At 42.0% G+C, this 22,478-nt stretch overlaps 1 protein-coding gene across 2 annotated transcripts in view; it reads right to left on the bottom strand.

Moving 5' to 3' along the window:
- Positions 1-22,478, bottom strand: part of MYO5A (myosin VA) — an 83,542-nt gene that overhangs the window by 41,234 nt on the left and 19,830 nt on the right. For both annotated transcript variants that reach the window (XM_077785895.1, XM_077785896.1), the window contains exons 2-13: positions 21,343-21,453; positions 20,134-20,305; positions 14,690-14,834; positions 13,846-14,002; positions 9,782-9,925; positions 8,936-9,017; positions 7,418-7,525; positions 6,847-6,953; positions 4,250-4,515; positions 3,625-3,706; positions 1,097-1,237; positions 228-353 (exon numbers count right to left, since the gene is read on the bottom strand). In XM_077785895.1, coding sequence (XP_077642021.1) covers positions 228-353; positions 1,097-1,237; positions 3,625-3,706; positions 4,250-4,515; positions 6,847-6,953; positions 7,418-7,525; positions 8,936-9,017; positions 9,782-9,925; positions 13,846-14,002; positions 14,690-14,834; positions 20,134-20,305; positions 21,343-21,453 — 1,641 coding nt within the window. The remainder of the gene's footprint in view (positions 1-227; positions 354-1,096; positions 1,238-3,624; positions 3,707-4,249; positions 4,516-6,846; positions 6,954-7,417; positions 7,526-8,935; positions 9,018-9,781; positions 9,926-13,845; positions 14,003-14,689; positions 14,835-20,133; positions 20,306-21,342; positions 21,454-22,478) is intronic.

The raw sequence follows: 22,478 nt of genomic DNA, 5'->3' as shown, positions 1-22,478 counted from the left end.
TTTGTGCAATTCTGTTGCATAACTGGAATTGATAGAGTAATGCTGAGAGCTGCTGAGCTGTGTCCCTGGCTTTGCACAGCTGCCAGTTCACCTTCTCCTCCTGATCAGTGTTGAGGCAGCAAGAGCCAAGTAGAGCCAGGGATGTCACTGCCCAGTCTCTGCCTGCAGCAGCCCCAGATGCCCTCCCACACACCAGCAGAAGGCAGGACTGCAGGGAAAGGCCTTACCTTGTCAGCAAAGTGCTTGATGATAAAGGCCTTATTTGACATCCGTGGTTTTTCAAAGAGAGCACACTTATTCAAATGAGTATTGTACAGTTTTTGAGCCCAGGAGTCATCTGAGCCTTTTGGCATCTATGGAAAAGAATACAGAATACACTTAAAATGTCTTGAGAACTTTTCAGTAGCAAAAGCATCTAAGAAGATGGGGGAAACACTGGATGATTTGCTTTCACATTCCAGCTCCTCAGATTCCCAGCAGTGCCAGAAGCAAGGACACAGTAACCAGCTGTGTGCTTGCCAGTTCCACAGTACTGGGCACCAGCAGCAGGTGCAGCTGGGACACACCTGACACCAACAACACCTCCAGTGCCACACACCTGAAGGCAGGAATCCCAAGGGCACATTGCCAGACTGAGCAAACTCATCCACCCCCATTAGAGTTTCCTGTGATGCTTTGTGATAAGTAAGAGCCCCAAGGTGGGTTTCCACTGAGGCAGACACACTCTGAGCCATACCCCATACATGGCTTGGCATAAAATGAACCAAGATAAAAGACAAGAGGCAATCTGGGGAAATCTGACAGGACCAAGGACTGCACTCACTTATCCTCAGGGAAGAGAAAACTGTCCAAGTCCAAAGTTGATCAGAGACCCAGGAACAGCTACAAATACATGATGGATGGGAAGAGGTGGGGGGGGTTCATTACTGAAACCATTTTTTCTCCTCCTGTAATTGCCAATTCTGTTTGTATACTTTCCAAATTCTTGTACCAGCAGTGTCAAAATGACAAGTGTCTGCAGATGACTTTTCCCTGTGAGGCCCAGGAGCAGGACAGCTGATGACCTCTCCCTCTATGAAAGCCCTTGAACACACACCTTGCACTCCTCATCCAACAGATCCAGAACTCCCATTTTGGCCTCTATGAGGTTGATGCAAGGCTGATTGTCATAGAAATCAATCAAGGTCCACGGTATTTGTTCCTTCATATATTCTTCTTGTTCCAGCTTAAAGACATGCTGCAGGGCAAAAGGAAAACAGTTTTCTGTGAAATGAAATGCAGAATAAATATATTGAAGTTTCAACTGGATTCATCTTGTCCCATTAATCCAGGCTGTCAAGTGACACACTAGTTCTACTTAATAAACTCTTTAACAACTGTATGAAAAATAAATTAACTTTTTTTTCCTGGCCTAAAAACAACAGTCCAAATTAAAGCATTCCATATTCTCTGCAAATATCCTTCCTATCTTTTTAGTATATTATCCCTCATTACTATAAGCTCTTTTCTCTTACCAAAAACCAATACAAAACCCAGAAAACCTTCACAGTGCCGGAACCTATAAAGCAACCTATAAAGTGGGATGTGCCATGCTTTTATGATTTGGAAATTACAAATACTACTCTATTTCAAGCAAAGCTCCACTATAAATACTTTTGTATATCCTTGTAAAAGAACAGAGCTCTATTTCCTCTTAAATGGCTGCTGATTTTTTTTCTAACATGACACATTGCATTAAAATTTACTCTTCAGCAAAAGCTGAAGAAGCATCAGCACTAGAAATCCTTTAATGAAAATTCTGTGACAGATTTATCTGGTACAAAGATCAGTAACCGTGCAGTTGTATATTTATTCCAAAATATTACCACAAACAACCTACAAAGCTTTAATGAAATGTGTGTTAAGAGATTAATTAAAACTTCAGAAAAAACAGAATAAGATATTAAACAGGCAAACTGTGGTCTTAATAGAAGAAGCACTTTGAAAAACCAGAAAGACTGCTGACTCCAGTTATTTTTGATGATGTTTCATCCTCCACGGACATTCTTCTGCACACTTAATGCTGCTGTGGCAAATGGATGTGTGCGGGGAGTGCCCCAAGCAGCACAGGGAGGGTCCGGGGGTGCCACATCACCTAAATTGGGGTGCCCAAGCTCAGTGCACAGCCCACAGATATCTCACAGTTCCCCAGCACACACTTGCCAGGCAGAAAACTACCCTACAAAGCTGTTTATCCCTTTATTTCATCAGCTTAACACCATCCTCCCCAGCACTGCGCTCCAGAACCGCGCCCGTGGGAGCCATTCCCACCCTGCACCTGGCAGCAAAGCCCTGGCAGCATTCTGCTGGCAAGTCATATCCAACCCAAGGTCTGAAAGGAAACAGAAACCCGTTTTTTCACTCTGAAGGTGGTGAAAAATGCCTTCAGACCCGATTTTCCCTGTGGGTGGTGGGCACCAGGCAGGGCGGGGTGGTCAGGCAGTTCACAAGAGGCCTCTGCTCAGCCAGGCTCAGGCTGCTCCAGGCAGCACATGAATGTTTGCTGGCTGCCACCAGCCACAAGGCTTTAATTCAAAGCAACCTCCACCCTGTGTGTCTGATGGCAGCCCAATAGGTCCGTGTTCACTACAACCACCAGGTTTGGTAGCTTGGCAGGACACCAACAGAACAGCTCTGTCACCCTCTCCTTCATGGGGCAGGTGCTTACAGCAATGGCACGAGAGGGAAGGGAACAGGGGCACGGTTATCTTCACTGAGGAAGAGAACCATTACAGCTCTTACAGCAACTACATCTTGCTGCAAGCTGAGAAACTCCAAGACCCTGTGCCTAGCAGTTACGACATCCCACTCAGAGCTGAAGCCAGCCATGGCACTACCCACACGGAAAGGGCATGCCAGGGCTGGAAAGCCCAGCCTCTGCTCCAGCACCCTGCTTACTCCCTGACACACTGGGATGAAGCAGGGCACAGGGGATCCACCCTGCAAGCACACACTGCCACAGAGGTGGGATCACAACGAGAGCTCAGAGCTACCCCGGCGCTGCGGCACAGCCTAGCAACAGACCTGGCAGAAATAACTCGCCTCATCATTATGCAGGTAAGAGATGTAATTGCAAACGTCACCAAGGCTGAGGAGAGAATCGTGATCTCTCCGGAGGAGGGGGAAGAGCCGCCTTCTGCCACACGTCATTCATCACCTCCAGCACGCAGCCAAAGAGCCTCAAAAAATAACAGCGGGGAGGAAGCGCGGGCGGAGGAGCCCCAGCAGCGAAGCCGCGCTCTCCTCTCCCAGCCAGCGGCTCTCGGAGCTTGTGGACACACCACTGACTCCAACTTCAGCACACACTGCCCCACTGACAGGCAGGCTCAGGCTCTTAATTGCCAAGCACTGCTTCTGCCTTATAATTGTTACTGTGATCGGAATTTCAAATAGTCCCAGAGCAGCAGTTAGTCATAAAATCTATTTCTAGGAGATAGTCAATCTTTCCCCATCCCTCAAAGCCCACGGCCAGGACAGCTGCTTAATAGACTGAAGGAATTCATCCTAAACACTGGGGACCCAATTAGCAGAATGGACTTCGATGAGGGGAAAGGGAAGAGGAAATGCCAGTCACTTCCCACTTACCATATTGAACTGCTGCTGCAGTTTTTCATTGGCATAGTTGATACAGAACTGTTCAAAGCTGTTGATTTCGAATGTTTCAAATCTAAAATATACATATATTCAAAATTACTAGTGTACAATAAAAAGATAAAATTACCCCAAAATTTTAAATTCCCTTCCTCCAGTTAAATTCCTTGAATTATTTCAGTCACAAATAAAATGGCTCAAGCAAGAAAACACACAAGGAAATGGTGAATTGCATTACATAGGCAGTTTAGTGATGCTGCTCTCTAAGCAGGGATGAGGAACTCAGGGAAAGGATTGATGTTCCTGGAGAACACACTAGTTATCTTTGTCCTCTCTGTAAGTGCCACCTTGGAGGAGCCCGACACGAAAATTGCCTTGTAACTTTCCAAAATGCAACAGATAAATAAAACTACCAACAGCAAAAATCTGAAATCCTACTAAAAACCTTGAAGACATGACAAAGATCTTAGTGTGTCAAAACTAAACACCTACTTCCTTCAGCTGGAATAAGCAGCTGCTAATGTTTGGGGTTTTTCTGTGCAGTGCTATATGATAAAGACAAGGATGCTTTGCAGTCAGATAATTACGTAAGAGTGTCGTATCTCTGACAAAAACTCACCCATAGATGTCCAACACTCCGATGAAAGAATGCTGTTTTACAGTGGCATGAAGGGCTTTGTTCACATGATCTACAATCCAGTTAAAGAGGTTAGCATAGATATGTTTGGCAAGTGCATCTCTGGCATTGATGGCGTGCAGTTTGGAAATTGGCTTGATGTAAGTTTCAGTGGCAGTGGCGAGCTTCCTATGGCAAAGCCAGTGAGACATCTCCTCGTACTCCACACCCATAAGGTCACAGAAGATGGTGAGGGGCTCGTGCTTGGGCTAACAAAAACAGGCTTGTTAGATATTGAAACAATATTAGCCATAGCAAATACACAATCATGCCAACAGAGCTGCCTGTCTGCAGTGATCCCACAATAAGAAGCAACAGCAGCTTCTTCAGCTCTTCCTCCTTCAAAATGTAGCAAGTTCCCTACCCACTTAGCACATGCACATTGCTGAAGTGAATTAGTGAACAATCTTTCTCAAAGGCATTTATGGTACTGTACTTCTGTTCACCAAGAGGCTTCACACACAGGGAACCTACAGAAAAATGAATCATCTGGTGGAAGAATTTTGAATTCTTACACCTGTCTCAAGCCAAATGGACAGAGGTCCTGAGTGGGGCTCTTGACTGCTCACACACAGCTGTGGCAGGGAGAGATGAGGAATGAGTAAATGCAGCCAAGAAACAAGTGCAGAAGGGCTGCAGTGTCCTGGTCTCAGTACTTAAAAGTATTTTCTCAGTGAATTCTGGAGACAAACACTAAGAGATTGCAGCCCACTAATGATATTCTCTAGTTCTCAATTTGAACTGTACAAGTGAAAAATCCTGAACTTTGTTTAACTGGGTAACATCAACCAGTGAGGCTTGTATGTTGAGATGGGCATATCAGGTTGCTGCACAAAGATCAGTGCAGTGCATTTACCACTCAATAAGATACCACACTTAGTGACTAACATGCAAACTGATCACTAGAAATCAAGGAGGACAGACAGGTCTTTCCTCCTCAGGAGCTCCCCTAACACCGCTCCCTCATCACGCTCCCACTGCACCTGGTGGCTCAGCAGCACACTGACAAGCACTGTCTTGACAAGGACAGATGGCACAGGACTGTCACCACATGTCCCACAGCTTCAGGGTACATCAGCTTTAAATATTTCCACATCCTTGTGACTTCTCTGGGGCTTTTTCTAGTTCTTACAGCATACAGGCCCCATGCAGCTACACCTCCAAAATCCAATTAACTGAGCATGTTTTACTGGCTTGGAAGACAATAATAAAGTAATAATACTTATGAACACTGCACAAAAGAATGTCATGTTAGGGTTGCTCAAGCTGACATTAAAGAAACTGATTTATTGCCACAGCAGCATAGGGAGCCCTTTGCTGAGCACTCTGCAGCACCACTGCTCCATCACAGCAGTGTCCCCCAGCAGAGCAGCGTGCATGGCCAGAGCTCTGTGCTGGCATGGTACTGCCAGAGAACAGCACAGCCCAGGTAATGCTGCCCCTGAGCACACATTCACCATTGCCTGCCAGCTGCTGTCAGGCCAGGCCAGGGCTGCACAGGAACCTGCAGCTTTTTACCAGCTCAGCCAGTGGGATTCCTGCACTGGAGATACTCAGCACAACACAGACAAGATCCTCATGTCCTGGGGCTTATCAGCTTTCTACCTGTTATCATTAAATGACCTTTCTTTGTAGTGAAAACCTTTATAAGACACCAAGGAGCCAGACTACTGCTGTGGTTCCAAAGCAGCTGTGAGACCCCACGGGCATGTGGTGTCAGGGCAGGAACAGCAATCACCTCTGGCCCCATGAAGGACCTGCTGTCTCAGCTCCAGAAACTGCCACTGCAGATTCCCGAGAAAGGAACTGAGAAAAGAAAAAAACTCTGAAAGTGTTGCTACTACTGCAACTTTATTGTTGCTAAAGTTGAAGGTTGTGCAGGCCAGCAGTAGACATTCAGAGAGGCAGAAGGAGAAACGGGTCTCTCTGAATCCAAAGAAGAGACCAGCCAGAATTGTTTTGTTTTTCATCTTCAGAATATGACTAAGAAGCCTGGGCCCTCACCAATGAGGAGGGTTTTTCAGATCAGACTATTCAGTCCTTGTTGCTGATCTCCAAGGCAAAAAAGAACTGATAAAACCATGACACTTAGATTAGTCACACAAATCATATCTGTATATCCTATGGTCATGTCTAAGCATCACAGAGAACTCTGCAAAGCAATTATTTTGCAATTATTTAGGGCATTCTGGCACTCCATGTCAAAAAAAAACCCATCTGGCAAAGCACTTACTGCGTGCAGGGAAGATACTCAAGCAGGAATATAAAGATCCAGACATCTGCACAGGACTTCAAAGCTAGCCTGCCTACTAGACTTTTCTAGGACAAATCAATTACAGCTATAATTGTATACCAATGTTATAATAGAGAGAGTACTGTCGAAAGCCTTTGAATTGAGAAGAGTTGAATCTATCTGCAAAAAACTGTGAAAATGTTAGCAAATTAGAAATAAACCCATTTCCATTTCTTTTTCAGAAGAGGTCCCTGCAAACAAGCAGAAGGCAGACCTGTCAGAGTGCAAACCATGCCCTGACACTCACAGGAACTGTGCAGCTGTCAGAATCCCGAGATGCAAACTCCACGTTGCCCAAGTGAAGGATGCCAGCAAGGATTCGAAAAATTCCCATCTGGTAGGAATCACTAATCCCTGGAAAAGGATGAATAAAATGTTTTGAATGGGGAGAGCTGCAGTTGATGAAAACAATTGTTAAGGAGAGAACAGTGACTGCTGTGTGTGACTTTGACATTTGACAGTGCTAATTGGCTCCACTTCTATCAAAAACATTTTACAACCAGATGAAACAAATATCCATTAAAATGAATCATTTAATTTGCTGTTTCAAAGTGCTTTGTCAGTGACCTCCAGCACTGTATATGTTATACCAAGGGAACCCACCATTTATGTTCACATAATGTGCACTTCCTCTTAAATTGTAGTAGAACTATAAACAAAAAATATCTTCTTCATGCAATACAAGTATCTCAGTCCCAAAATTTATCAAGCTCTTCTAGTTTTAAACACAACAGAGTATGAAAAAAATATACACAAATAATATAGAAAACACTTGCTAGTGTATCAGATTTAGGATATGACTGTGATTTACCAATTACCTAGCAAAGTGCAGGCCTGCCTGGTGTTCACCATTTCTTTAGCATCATCAACACCATCAATCACAGGGCTTCCACCTTGCTTTGTATAGTGAAAGTAATTTGCATTCCCTGTAATAATAAAAATATATATTTTACACACATTGATGCAGAAATTCACAGGACATCTGTAATGCTGTGTCATGATTAAGCTACTCTTGGCAGAATCCATGATCTAACATATGTATATTTTCACCTTCTGGCTCATAAGACCCACTTATTCTAAAGAGCATTTTTTTCAAGATTTAACTGTGCAAGTAAATATTCTTTAAGCTACCTGGTTCCCACAGTAGGTCCTCAAGCATATTCTCTACCTAACCTTGGTTCAGACTTCCACAATTGTGGAATAATCACTGAACCAAGCCTGAACCAACCACCTACACAGTAGCCACAGAGTTGAGAGCAGCAGAACTTTAGAATTATGTGACAGATAATACTAAGCTATTACTACATCAGGATATTATATTTTGCCCATTTTCTTCTATTTTCTAATTTATGATCTGGCTCAGCCTTATGTGTATCTGTGCTTCAGGCTGAGAAGTGGAGGTTGGAGAGGAGAGAGCGTCACACTGCTCTGGGACAGCACTGGGCTCCACTGGGAGACCAGCAGCTCTCCTGTGTAAATTCTTGTGGTTTCACTGGCCATGCTTCCAGCTGCACTAACAGACTCCTTTTCTTCTGATCAGCTAAGGTTCCAAGAATGCTGAAAGAGAAGTTTGCTAAATGGCTTCTTCAGTTAAAATTACATCAGTTCCTTTCTTTCCTGTGTTAGCAGATGTGAATCCTAAATGTGCCAGGGTGGTGCAGAAGAGCAGAGAAGCACTCTAAAACCAGAACAGTATTTCAGAAACCAGCACAGGCTGTGCAGTTTTCCTATTATGAAATTGACTTTTAAAAATGTACTGAACCACTGCAATTTATACTGAATTTTTAAAATTATGGCTTGTTTGTCTAAGGTCATCATCACGCTTTTCTTTTACAAAGCACCAACTCCTGTCAAATGAGAAACCTTCCTTCTATCAACATTTTAATTTGATAAAAGAAAAGATTCCCTCATCTGCTTTTTGATCACCAGGTTAGCAGTGGTTGTAAAGCAAATGTTGCTAACAGCCCAAGTAAAAGTATGCAGATGCAAAATAAGCTTTTCAGATGCTTATACCAGAAGGGATAAAATTCTCTAGTGGCTGGAACAATGGAAAAAGTGTTTTAAAGAACTAAGAGAAAATTTCACACTCCAGGACATAGTAAGTCCTGTTGATTACAGCTGCAGTGTATTCGAGTCTGCTGAATAAACAAATCTGTTAATTTTGTTCTACCAGAAAACCACAAAGTCCCAGGTCTATCATTTTAGTTATTCTCAATACATTTTAGCACTTAAAGGTTTAAAAGTTTAGAATTTAAAAGCCAGCAATTCTTCTTTTGGGTCTTTTGCTCAAAAAGCTCAGAGATGCTGCTATCCCTACAATCACACACCATTCTTACCTAATCGTAGAGTTTTAAACTCGGGCAATGCTGCAGAGGCACAAAGCTGGTAAAAGATGTGGTAATTTCTCTCCTCTTCTGCCTTTAAAAAGAAAGGAATTTGTTATTTTTCACCACTTAACAAGGGGCAGAAACAACCATAAGCAGAATTACTATATATAATGCTTTCTCTAGCAATACATTAAAAGCACAGAAACCACATGGAAAAAAGGAAGATAAATTAGCATCTTCCACTTCCTTCTTGGTTAATTTAATCCATTTTCAACAGCAAGAAGCATGAAGACATTTTCATTTAAAAAAAAGTATTATTTCACTTTTCAGAACTGTAGATTACTATTAATTATTTATATCAGAATTCTGTAGGTGAGTGAAATGATCACACTCAGAAGTTTTTAATTTTCCAAAAATAATTAACACTATTTGCCTCAGCCTTTATAGTAATGTGGTAAAAGGAGTATCTTCCTTGCCAAGACAAATCTTGAATTTTAAAATTAAGGACAAACACAGCTCAGAAGGTAATGACTTATGACCTACACTGTAATTCTGAACTTAAGCACTCCAAATTCCACACCTTCAAACCCAAAAGAAATGAAAAATACTCTCTTCCAGCTAAACCATGTGCTATAACTGTCTTTTACTTCTAAAATACACAACAGCTCTTCATGTAACATCCCCACATGGTACAAACTGTAATAATTATTTTCATATCTTTAGGCAGCCAGTCAAGAACAAGTCCATTTTTACTGAGCTCTAGACAATAAGGTAGGCAAAGATGGAGAGGAAGTGTCGGACACTGGATTGGCTCAAGCAGGACATAACAAAATGAAGAGATTTCAGTACATTTACCTGAAACACCACCCTTGATTTTTCCAAGAGGTAAGTTCTCATGTTAGCACCAATGATTCGATACCTCTTATCAAAACCAATTTCAATGTATTTACCAAAGCGACTGCTGTTGTCATTCCTGGTAGTTTTGGCATTTCCAATAGACTAAAAAAAGGGAATATTGTAAAGGTTAAACAGCTTGTAGAAATTATCACATCTATTTAATCATCTACATCGCTCATAAACAGTTAACAACAATAATTGTGTCCTGGTTTAAAAATAGTCAAAACTCTAATGAAGAACAGTCTCTGCCTCAAAAAGTTACATCAAAATAGTTATTTCATTAATGTAAGACTAGGAGCTGATATTCAGCTAGCAATTCACTTCCACATAGTCTAATTTTACAGCTAAAAATCCTTTCTTGTTCTTTGAAGTCTTTCAAAAGGAAATAAAGAGTCTAACAGAAAGCTCACATACACATAGATTTCTTTTAAGGACTTAATTAACTGTAAGAATTACTTCACCTGGATATATTTATATGTGTAGGTGTACACACACATCTATAGTACTTGCAACTTTTGAAAGTCTACCTATTATAAACCCACAGCCCACTCCGTTCTGCCTGGCTAACAGTTTATCATTACTATTACTCTCTAATCACCACATCACCAAACTATTTCTGCAAACATAACATTTAAAAATGTTTACTGTGTGTCTAAGCATAATCTAAAAATTAACCTGTAAAGACTTGTGTCATCTGCCTGAAATTTAATCCCTTCCACAGCAGCTTGGTTACTGTCCCAGAGACAGCCCTCGATGCTGCCCTGCATTGTGCTGAACTTTCTCAATTAATTCAATACAGCTCCACACACAACAAACAATACCTTGTGCATTTCCTCTATATTACATGTCCTGGGATGCCCAGGGCAAATAATGACTGTGGATCCTACATGGTGAATTCTGCCTTACCTCATCAGTGTTAGGGTTCACCCCTGGTACAACAAATACCAGCTGGATACACCAGAATTCAAGGCATGCAAATCACAACATGCTGAACTCCAAAGAAAAGCATTTACTCTTCTCAATCAGACCATGTTTTAGACATCATACAGCAAATCACCTTCTAAACAATTCCTAAAGGTATGTCTGTATCAAAAAGAATGGCATTTGGAATAACTGAGATGCAGCACACTGCCCCTCATCATGTGGCACTGTGTGTGTTACTAAACCCTAAGTGCACCACTGCATCCGTGTCCAAATTTCCCAGTCCACGCAGCCATCCACTGGAGCTGTGTACTGAAATAAACTTGAGAAAAACAAATGAGAGCAAGCAGCACTGCTGAGTATCCCAAATCTGCAGCAGAAGGCCAGTGAATGGGTCAGTGCCAGCTGGTACAGCCTGGAAAGTGGGATTAGACTGTCAGAAAGCCCACGAGAGCAGCAGCAGCACGTACACCCAACAGATGTCAAAGTGGGCATCAGAGGGACAGCTGCTGGAAAGGATCTAGGAACAAACTGCATCTCTGCACTTCTAAGAAACATCAAATTCATTCAAACTGAATGTACTCTAACTGCACTCTTGTGTTTTTTTGAAAGAAGAAACTTATTGGTACTGTGATATACTCTGGTAGTGGTGGTAGCAGTATAATACTATAATATTTCAGAAACCAATTATTCCTTTGAAAGGTAGTACTGATAAAAACAGAGTCTTTGGGATTATCAGATTGCTTCCCTGAATACATACAAAGCTGTACTATTTGCATAGCTATAAAGGGTAATAAAGAATGAGGGGCAGGAAATTACATATAAAGATGTATTTTAAGACTTATTGTTTTCCACATTTGCAATAGGAAAACTGTATATAGCTATTGACTACAAAAGTGGTCACTTAAATGGTTGTTAGAAATGTACAGTTACCTCTTGACATTACTGAGTACTTAGTAGGCTAAGATAATGTGACGGTAGGTCATAAAATTCTGATGTTTAGGTTGTCCAAAAAGAAATTTAAAAATTAAATGACCTTCTGCTCCTAAGATTTTACAGTCAGCTTAGCAAATGAGGAGTTCCCAGTTTCTAAAATGAAGCACTCATTTTCTTCCTAAAAAATATGGGTTAATTTGTATTTCTACGGATTTATCAACTGAAGAATTCAAAACATTAATTATGCTATCGTAAGAGTCTGTCTCAACATCAAATTTTACAACACTCACTCTAAAGCTAATTTAAAGTTCAAGTGTTGGAAGTTAAAAGGATAACTTTCATCCAATTATAATTATTTTTAAAGCAACTGAAATACATATTTAGATATACCGACATTCAAAAAATTGTAATACCTAGAAAATAAAGTACCCCCACTGATTTTTGGTGAATGAAAAAAAGGTATAGATGGGAAACTCTTCTAATCAATTCAAATTTCCTTGCTTTTGGAAGTTAATTTAGATAATTCAGTGGTGAGCTGATGGCCACTGACTGGGAGGTGGGGCCCAAGGACTGAGAGCAGGATTTGGCTTTAGGCTTCCAGACCAAGCAGAAGAAGTGGCGCAGGGGAAGTGCAGAGTTTGTGTTTCAGGCAGCAAACACCCAGGCACAGCCTGTGCAGCAGAGCCCCTCCCAGGGCTGCCACTGCAGGCTGATGTGAGCACAGCTGGAGCCACTGCCCTGCTGGCCAGGGCAGGGCAGGGGGGCTCAGCACCCGCTCCCATCAGCCACAGCCCGGCTCAGCTGGCCCTGGAGGGGACCTGGCACTCCTGCAGCACTGCAGCACTGCAGGGCCTTCCCTGGGGCAGCTCACAGCTGCACTGCTGCCACTGCTCCCCAGGGCACAGCTGTCCCCAGCCCCTGGGGCAGCTGCAGCCCCAGGCAAGGCTCAGCTCCTTGGCTTCCTCCCATGCTGGACATTTGGATGAGTCACTGCCCAGCACAGCACAGCTTGTTTTACCCCACAGAAGAAATTTCCAAGCACCACACAGCACCGCAAACCAGGCACAATTACCTTGTGACAGACACACACAACTGTGATGGGGCAGCTATAGTTTGAGTATCATGAACTCCTCATGTCAGGAGGAAAGGAGGAATAAAATACAGTTCATTTTTTAAAATACCTGAGGAAAAAAACAATGGCAGCATTTTGCATTTCACATTTCACTGCATGCACTCTATTTACTCATGATCTTTCACACTGCAGAGAGATGCCAAACAATTACCAAGGCATGAGTATGTGTGTGCCTATGGACAGAGTTACTTCTCTCCAGAAATTTCCCCAAGACTTTCTCTCTGATGAATCATTTCTTAACATAGTTCCTTAACTTCAGCCACAACTTGAATCCACATATGTAGGCGAAGACATGAGATAAGTCTAAGAAATCTTTTCTGCTTGGCTGTGACATCAGAATTAGTGTCTCCTGAGCTTCCCAGAGAACAGAGACCCTGAAGCAGGTGGAATTGTACATGTCCTCTCAAAGTCTATTGCCAGCACATGCCCTCCAAAGCTAATGGCTTTGAGACTTGACTACAGCTGGTTACAGCAATTTCCAGAACTGAAACATGAGTCTGAGCTATTTATAGAAAAATTATGTCTTCTGATGTGGTTTTTTTCTCTGAAATAATGGTGTGCATCCCATGCAACTTTGTTTCCTCAGTCTCTCTTTTCTAATTTTATTTCCTAAAATTTAACATTTGCTTTACTTCCTTTCAGAGTACAATCTACTGTGTGATGTACATATTTGGTGGGTAAGACCAACAGTTTATCCTCTTTAGATACACACCAAACCAGTCATCTCCAATTGCATTTGGCCAGCAGTCTGGGACCTACCAGTTACAAAGCTGAAGCAACTTAAAACAGTATTCACATTAAAATTGCCTTATGTGAAATATGCTAGCAATATTGAAACATTACCTCCCATCTTCTCTCAGTCTTTCATAAATTATGCCTAAAGCAACTCCTTGTAATGGATTAAACACAAAATTTTAATGTCTATTTATGAATGTTTTTAAGAAGTAGGTACTGTTCTCTCTGTTGAATGCTTATGTTTGTCACAGTAATGACTGCAGCTGGAGGGTGGGGCGTGGACCAGCAGCTCTCTTACCTCCATGATGGGGTTGGAGGCCAAGACCTTCTCCTCGACATTGGCTTCACTGGCAGAGCCACTGACCGTGGCGAAGTACCTCATGGCATACTTAGCAGAGACAGTCTTTCCAGCTCCAGACTCCCCACTGACAATGATTGACTGATTCCGCTCATCTCTGAAACACAAACACAATTAATTCCCAGTTGTTCTCTCAAAGACACTGAGCTTCTGTGCTCCCAGCTTGCAACGACCCCTCCACCATGAATGTTAGCAGCACAGCATAAGGTGAGTGCAGGTGGCAGACACAAGGCAGGCAGCCAGCAGCCTGCCAGGAGTGCCTGCAGCAGGATGCTCCTGCAGGATGGATGCTGCTGGGACAGTCCAGGCACCCAGCAGAGCTGCTTTAGGGAACCATGGCAAAGGATCTGTTACTGCTATTCACTACGTGCTTCTGCACTACTTCTACCCTGAGTCTGTGGTACAGTGCTCCACTGAATTGTCAGTGGTCATTAGTAAAGATCATGAATGCCATCTTACAGAGGGAGGAATCGACAGCAGAGTCAGCCACAGAAACCTTTCGTCCCTCTGCTCTAGTCACCAGCTTATCCCAGAATTGTTCTGAATCTGACAAGATCTGTGGTAACACCTGCTAAGTGTCAGTAGCCATGATCTCCATGGCATTTATAAAGCTTAACTGTTCACTAAGGCAACTTTCCCCTTGTGAAACGTACTAAAACACTGGCTAAAAGAGAGATATTGCAAAATACTCCACAAGCTATAAATTAAAGAGAAGAGCATTAGCCAGAAACTTTGTTTTATTCCTTTCAGGAAAACAGTGACTTGAAGACTCTGGTCTACAAACCTGGCCATCTGTTTGTATGCTTCTTCAGCCACTGCAAAGATATGTGGATCCATATCCCCCATATTTTGGCCACTGTAGGCATTGATGATATCTTCTCCATAGATAGGCAGCTGTTCATAAGGATTTATGGCCACTAAAACAATACCTACAAAGGAAATTAAACAAAAGGAATGATTAATAGTTGTTTCAAAATAAACCCAAGCAAAAATGGTTTTAACATTAGCTATTGATCTAATCTTTCTAAAAATGTTAAAGAATAAGGACCTGATATTACTGATTTCAACAGATATTTATTCTGAATGAAGTTTTGCACACACAAAGTGCCACAAGTTTACTTCTCCCTTGCTTTGGTAAACACATCAAGGATAACATTTTACCTTTTCTTTCTATCTTTCCCAAAGTTAGAATGCACAATCCAAAGAGACTCAGAATGTGGTCTTGAAATACTGCCTGTTCAGTACAGTAACCCAATGAATGTACATTGTATTTCCCTGTGTTTTACTCTGAATTACCAGTGACACTCTCATTTGTGAAGTGTAACTGCTGGGTGGTCTCACTGACTGCCAGTTTGGATATGTGCAGCGTGTTAACCCTTCAGCTGTTGTGAAAGAATAACATCCTCAGTTTTTGCAATAAGCAACAATGTACAGACACAGTGTAATTTGTGTTCCAGGGCACCTCTGCCAATCAGGCAGGACAACCTCCTGGTTAAAGGCATCTAAAATCCAAACAGGAGACATATTTCATAGGGCTGACACAGAGCAGCACCCATTCATGTCAGGATGTCAGGAAATTAGGCAATTATAGCTCTAGAAGGCACCAGAACACCCTCATCTGATATATCTGAGCATGTACTCACACCTCCCATTTTCTAGTTTTTCCATAACAATTAAATACATATCTGGTTTTTTAAGACAACTCATCACTACAGCATTTCTAAATAAATTAATGCCATTCTTTTACTCTCCCTGCACAGGAAAACTTAAGTCTTACTCTTCACAAACTTCCTTGCCACAGATAGTGAGACCTCAAATGTTTTTGGGACAATTCTCTTTTTCATGAGAAGTGAGGATTGCTCTACCCACAGGGATAATCTGACAAAGATTCCTTGTAACCATCTCTCCTGCAGCATTTACAACAGGCAGGGAAAGTTACCTGTTCTGTGCAGGGGGGGAATCACTGACCAGTGAGACCCAGCTGTGACAGGCACACTGTGAACCCTTGACATGGCAAGTCCTCCTCACCTTGACGAGGTGATAAGGGGGAAAAACAACCCCTCTAATTTTAACTCTAGACATTTTAAAAACAGACTTTCTTATTCTGTGTATGTATTTTGGTGCCTAAGTGTGCCAGTGCAGCTGGAGATGGCTGCACAGTGACTGCACCAAGCACACTTGGATAACCCACCCTGAAGAACCTGCCTCCGAAGCGTTGCCATAGCACTCAACTTGCTTCTAAATTTACTCTGAAATTCACTCTTGCACACACAGACTTCCTCAGTGCTGATCCCAGCTCTCTGCAGATTACAGTCTTGTGATGTCTATCGAAGAAATTTTCCATGGAAAAGCTGGGAGAAGGGAAATGAAAGCACCTACAGTCTGGCACTGCTGGGAGCATCAACCAATTTTTAAACCCTTTCATGCAGCCATAGATCAAGCACAAACCATAGCAAAAACATTAAACAAGATGTTTTAGGGAGAGATCTGAGAGACCTTGATCTATTTCCTCAAATACAAGGCAAGTTTTATGTCTCGACACGCCCATGTGAGCAGAGTCGGTGTTTTTCCATCAGCCACAACTTCGCTGAAATTACTCAGGAGCCCCAGTGAAAAATCTCTATAAACATTTATGCCACGTTCTAATGCTGCATTGATGAACCAAAAAATCAGAGTGGGGGCTTAGGGACAGGATGCAACCTCAGTACTACAAGACTCAAGGAATATTTTGCGTGTCAATTTTTAACATCTGCCCTTAGAAAAAGCAGTAAAAAGTGAAATACAGTGCACCACTGAGCTGAGCCTCTCAGGCCTGCAAGTCTCATCAAAGAGACATTACAAAATCTGTGTGAGACTTCCGACAATTCCCTCCTGCTTTTGGTTACGCTGGCAAAAATAAACCCTTGAATTGGGAACAAGCAACCCCGTGACAAGTCTCCAGCATATTAAAACATTTAACTTCAATAGCAATCTGTAAAATCTACAAGCAACTACCATCTGGAAATAACCAAAACAAGTGAGTTAGGAATTATTTGCCTTCTGTAGAATTTTGAAATCAGTCTGCCTCACAGGGCTATAATCCAGATTAATTTACATATAACTTCTCTTTATCTCTGCTAAATCATATTGCTATTTTAAGAAATATGGCCTTTCTTAAATCAGATTTATGTGTATTTTTGTTCTTACAATTACACTGAATTGAGCTCTGGCTACTCTTGGTGCCATTCTTCTTGATATATGCCCAAAGTAAGCCTATCTATCAAGCCTATACCTTGTACATACTCACCTGTCTGTGGCCAAACTGAACATAAATATAAGCAACTTCTTAATTTTAATTAAAGTTTGCTCTCCTGCAGAGAAAGCAGTACTTTTTACTAATCTGAACTAGCCAGCAAGATTCACTGAGTTTTCATCACAGCCGTAGCAGTTTTTCCATGTAAGCATTCAAATTTTCCTTTCTAACTTTTCAACTTCCTTCATTAATTCCTCATTTCACGTTTCCAACAGTAAAGCAAAGTTGAGTTGCTGGGGAAAGGCTGACTTGAAATTAAGAAATCAGCAGGTTTTCTGTTTAAAAGTTAGAATTACTTCAAAGTGCAATTTTAAATAATTTAATATTAACTTGACATATTACACTAAGACAGCATGGTTGAATTCATTTCTAGGGCCCTGGACAACTATCCATCCACGCGTTGCTGTTCCAGTTCTACTGTTGAGAATATTGTTATGTGATTCTCTTGATGGATTGAATGGTTTTAGTCTCCTTTGGGCTGCACAAACTGGGTTAGCTCAAACCACCTTCACAGGCGATTTAAACTGACCCGGCTGAGTGAGAGCCACATTAAGGAGGCAAATGCAGCCCCCCCTGAGGCTGAGCTCCAGGGCAATAATCTTTGCAGAGGGGAATAACCTGCAGCAGGATGGGAACTCATGGAGAAGCGTTGCAGCATTTCTGAGAGACAGAGGACATGATTTATGTCTGGAGTGAGATTTGAGCTACTCCAGCCTAGGCCTCAGATCTGGGCCTTGTGAGGCCTTCCAGCCTGTGGCGCAGTTAGAAATTAAGAGTTTGTGGCGCAGTTAGAAATTGTATTAAAGTGTGATGGGGAGCACTGGGCTGTCTGGGTGTGAAGTAGTACAGGTTTATAGTGTGAGGTTTAGGCCACCTTAAGACAAAGACAAAATGTTAGCTTGCCAATGAGCTTGCCTTTGTAAACTGTAAATTATATAGAAGTGTATATAAACATCTCACTAATAAACGGAGAACGTTTGATTAACCATATTGGTTTGATGTGCCTTTGTCCAGTCCAGCTGTCCTGTCTTATGAGGAAGACATCTCCTGGCTTCGGAGAAGTCTGAAAGGTGGATGTCTGTGGCCAAAGGATCAGGTTTTTAGGGGCTGACGTGCCAACTCTGTTTTGCTCAGCCTGTAACACAGCGCAGACCTGCCTAGATCCCAAGTGAATAAATCCACACACCACGCTCCTCAGCAGCGCTGAACCTCTGACACCTCCTCCTCTCTGAGCACCAGGAGCCCCCACACATTTCTGACAAACATCCCAGCAGCCCCCAGAACCACTTGAGTCTTGTCTGGAAGCAAACCAGCCCACCCAGCTCCAGGCCCTCTGGCAGACCCAGCCATGGAGAGCTAAAGCCTCCCAGCCCCACGAGGAATGATAGAACCAGCCAAAACCACGACTACAGCTGCACTGGGGAATACTTTAAATGTATCTTTTTCATGTTTTCCCAAACATAGGGAAACAACCAACAGACAACACATTCCTTTTGAAAGCCTCTTAAATGCTGCTCAGCACAGAGCCTGTCTGCAAGCAGCCAGGACACAACCCAGACAGGCTTGTGAGAGGGGGTATGGTGGTGTTAGGGGACCATGAAACTGAGACTGAAAACCCCTTCCAAGCTCAGGCCATGAGGCTCCAGTTGTACAAAAGCCTTTTCACACAGGAGTTTTGCCATGGGGGCACTTGGGGAAGAAGCACAGATCATGTCTGCACTGGGGAACTGAGGCAGTTTCCAGTGCTGGGACACAAGGTGCACCCTCAGCAGGGGCTGCCCAGAGAGGCATCACTGGAGATACTCAAATACCCAGACACTTGAGCTGGTCCAAGCCCTGAGCAACCTGATCTGGTCAGACTTCAGTAGGAAGATTCACTGAAGATTTCCAGAGGTCTCTTCCAACCTAAATTATTCTGTGCTCCAACTGCATGACTGGATGAGCTGCAGTGTGAATCATCACCCACTCCCATGGGAGTGAAGTCTGGCTGCAAGCAGGGGGTGGCAAAGTCTGAGCCAGTCCCCTGTGGTCTGGTCACTGACTGGGAACAGATGTGTCCTGCTGAGCATCTGCAGATTAGGAGCAGCCAGCGTGAGCAAAATGTGGCAGGATGTTAATGCCTCTGTCTGTCCATCACATGTTTAACGTGCTGCTCATCTTATTGAAAAGTTATGTTAAAAGAAACATATGCACACATAGAAAAAAAAAGCCCAGAAGCATAAGATCTAAATTTCAAGCCTAAACTACTTCACAATGTTTATTTTTAAAACAGACCATTCAGTTGCAATTTTGCACTTTATCATAAAGTGATTATTTAAGTAACTCTCCTCCATTTTGGCCATCTGAAAATACCACAGGCAATTACAAGTTTGGATAACCTCTGCTGTGAGTTAAATGTTATTTTTAAAACCAAGATCAATTGTAACTGGTAAGACAAGCCATGGCTCATGAACAAATTCACTTCTATCTGATCGGAAAAACATGAAAAAGAAAATAAACTGATGTCTTCTAAAGAAATGGAGGAGCTCAGTGCAGGAGTAGGCAATTATAGGTGGGCCACAAACTCACCAAAGAGCAAGGCCAGCCCCTACATCTGCAGTGTGTTAGCCTCCTCCCACCTAGCTCAACCTGAGCAAGCTTAAGGGGAACACCAACCAGACAGGAATCCCACCGTGAAGCAAAAATTGCTGAATACACATTTTATAAACAGATTCTACTGGGGAGCTAGAGGAACATACAGTGAAGTCAATTTTCTCTGAACCTCAATATTCTCCAGTCCATTAATGACCACAAACATAGTGATTTCCCTGAGAATAGTCCAGCATGCCGTGTCACTGAAAGATTTTAAGTGAAAGGCAGACATATCAACAGACAACTTTCCTTTTCCTGCCCAGGGCATTCTCTGTCAAGGCTATGGTGTGGAAGACAGTACTTGCCACAGTAGGTGTAGATGAGTTTGGAGTCTATGAAGCGAACTTTGAGGTTGTGCAGGACTGCAGGTTCGTGCAGGTAGCTGAGTGCTGTCAGGTCATTCTCACCAACCAGGATGTCAGGGTTCCGCAGGGGCGGCAGCTCCTTCGTCTTCGGATCGAGGCTGTACTCCAGGTCCTGAAATCACACGGACACACTTCAAACAGCTGGTGGCTAGGTTTCCTCACTCAGCTCCTCCCAGCAAAACATAAAAGGTAAAAAACCCACAACGCACGATTTCAGTTCTCTGGTGTTTTGAGTTAGCAGTTCTTTCTCCAAAAACGTCATTTAAAACTTCCCAGAGGGGGTTTCTATATGTATATAGACACCAACTCTATATAGACACCACCTTTAAGATTATTACTTAAGTAAACCCCATGCTTTTGCTGCCATATCTTTTTATTAAGCCAAAATATGCTATATCATAAATCAAATCAGCTCTTCCCTATTGTCTTCCTCTTGAGTGGAACAGGCAGGAGAAGAAGATTCCCACCAATCTATAGCCAGCTTCATGTGTGGTAACACAACATAGGAACGTTGGCAGAACACCATGAAGAACACAAATACTGGAAAAAATGCTACCTAGAACTTTTTTCAGAAATAAATTCATCTCTAATATAGATTTCCTAATTGCATCTGTCTCTAGATCTAAAATCACTTTGTTTACCTGCTATTTCCATGAAAAAAAACTCAAAGGACATGAGCTGTACATGGACATGTCATCATTTCTCAACACAGTACACAGCATCTCCTTTGTAATGCTCTTAATCCTTGCCTTTTTTATCTTTATTAATTTTCTGTTGGTTATGTTCAGCTTAAAAGTCACAGCTCTTCCTCTGCAACACTGTTCTCCTAGCAACCCTGTCTCTCTGGAACAGCAAACCAGGGCTATATGTTTAATGGCCTAAGTAGAAAAAGATGATGCCACTAACATAACAGGAAGAGGATAAAATAAATTGCTTTTTATTTTATTTTAAAAACAAGGCAAAATTCACTTCTGTAACTAAACAGTAAAATTTATCACACCAAAAAAATGCTGCAGGAAGTGAGTGGACAAAACCAACTGCACACACCTAAATACAGATATATTTTGACAGTAGAGCTTCCTGCAATAGGAACATCAGACTCTGGTTGAGAACAAGAGCTATCAGCTTACAAACAATACACAGACTTACCTTGCCATCTTCAAGTCTAAGCTGAAGGAATTTATCTCCAGGTTTATAATCTTTGAGGAGTTCTGCTGACTTCCACACCTCCTCTGGATCAGGGATCCAAACCCTGGCATACTGCAATATAACAACAGCAAAAGATCCATGAGCTTTGCTTGCACTATAGTTAAATCATTGAAATAAATGACACTAAAATGATTTTTTTTCTTTTTTAAATACATGTTTAACAGACAAACCCTTAAGCAAGAGGCAAGTTAATTAGTACATCGGAGGTGAATAACTTGTTCTACTGATAAATGGCTGCACAAGCATAATTTTATTGCCTACACAGAGAGAAAAAGGCATTTTCCATGCAGAAGGTATTCCAAGATACACATTCAATGGTGAAAATCTACAAAGTAAAAAAAAAAAAATCAGCAGAAATATAAAAAATTTGACTATCCGAAAAGATTACTTGGAGTAATTCTTTTGAGTACGTTCTAAATGCATTTGTAGCATAATATTACAGAGCCATTTTTGTCTTCTTTTTCCCCAAAGAGAATCTTCAGCCCATCTGTGTTAATTTAGGCAAAGCTGCCTAACACTGATCAAGTGTTAAAAGCTCTTCCTTTGTAGTTACAAACACAGCTAGTTTAAAACTGATTATATTTAGAATGCAGAAAGAAAAAGAACCTGAAAGATTTGCTTGAAAAGGCCTCCAGATAAAAGAAAAAATCCAACAACAAACCAGATTCCCATTAACAACCATCTTCATACAAACTTTATTCATAAAAGTGACCCAGTGCAAACATATGATTTCTTTTCAAAACCAGCAAGAATATTCATATTTTTCAATGAGTGAAGATACAATTGCTACCTGATATTCAAGAATCAATTAAAGCTGTACAGAAACCAGCTGGTCACTTACAGAATCACGTGAAATGCAAATACACACATGAAAACAGCTCTTGAGTAGAACAAGGAAAAGGCTGTAATATTTTTAACATGCTCAAGCTCCTGAAGCAATGCTCCTGCTATGCCTAGAGAGCACTGAGATCACACCACAGCCACACCTTTGCACACAAAGCAGCTTCTTGGCCCTGGAGGTGCATTCATGCACCTCATTGCAAAACATTCTCAGTCCACTAACTTATTTCAAAATA

This window comes from Lonchura striata, chromosome 11 (assembly GCF_046129695.1).
Source record: "Lonchura striata isolate bLonStr1 chromosome 11, bLonStr1.mat, whole genome shotgun sequence".
Classification (NCBI taxonomy): Eukaryota; Metazoa; Chordata; class Aves; order Passeriformes; family Estrildidae; genus Lonchura; species Lonchura striata.
The sequence above is the reverse complement of the archived record's forward strand: the minus strand, read 5'-3'. Positions and strand labels throughout refer to the sequence as shown.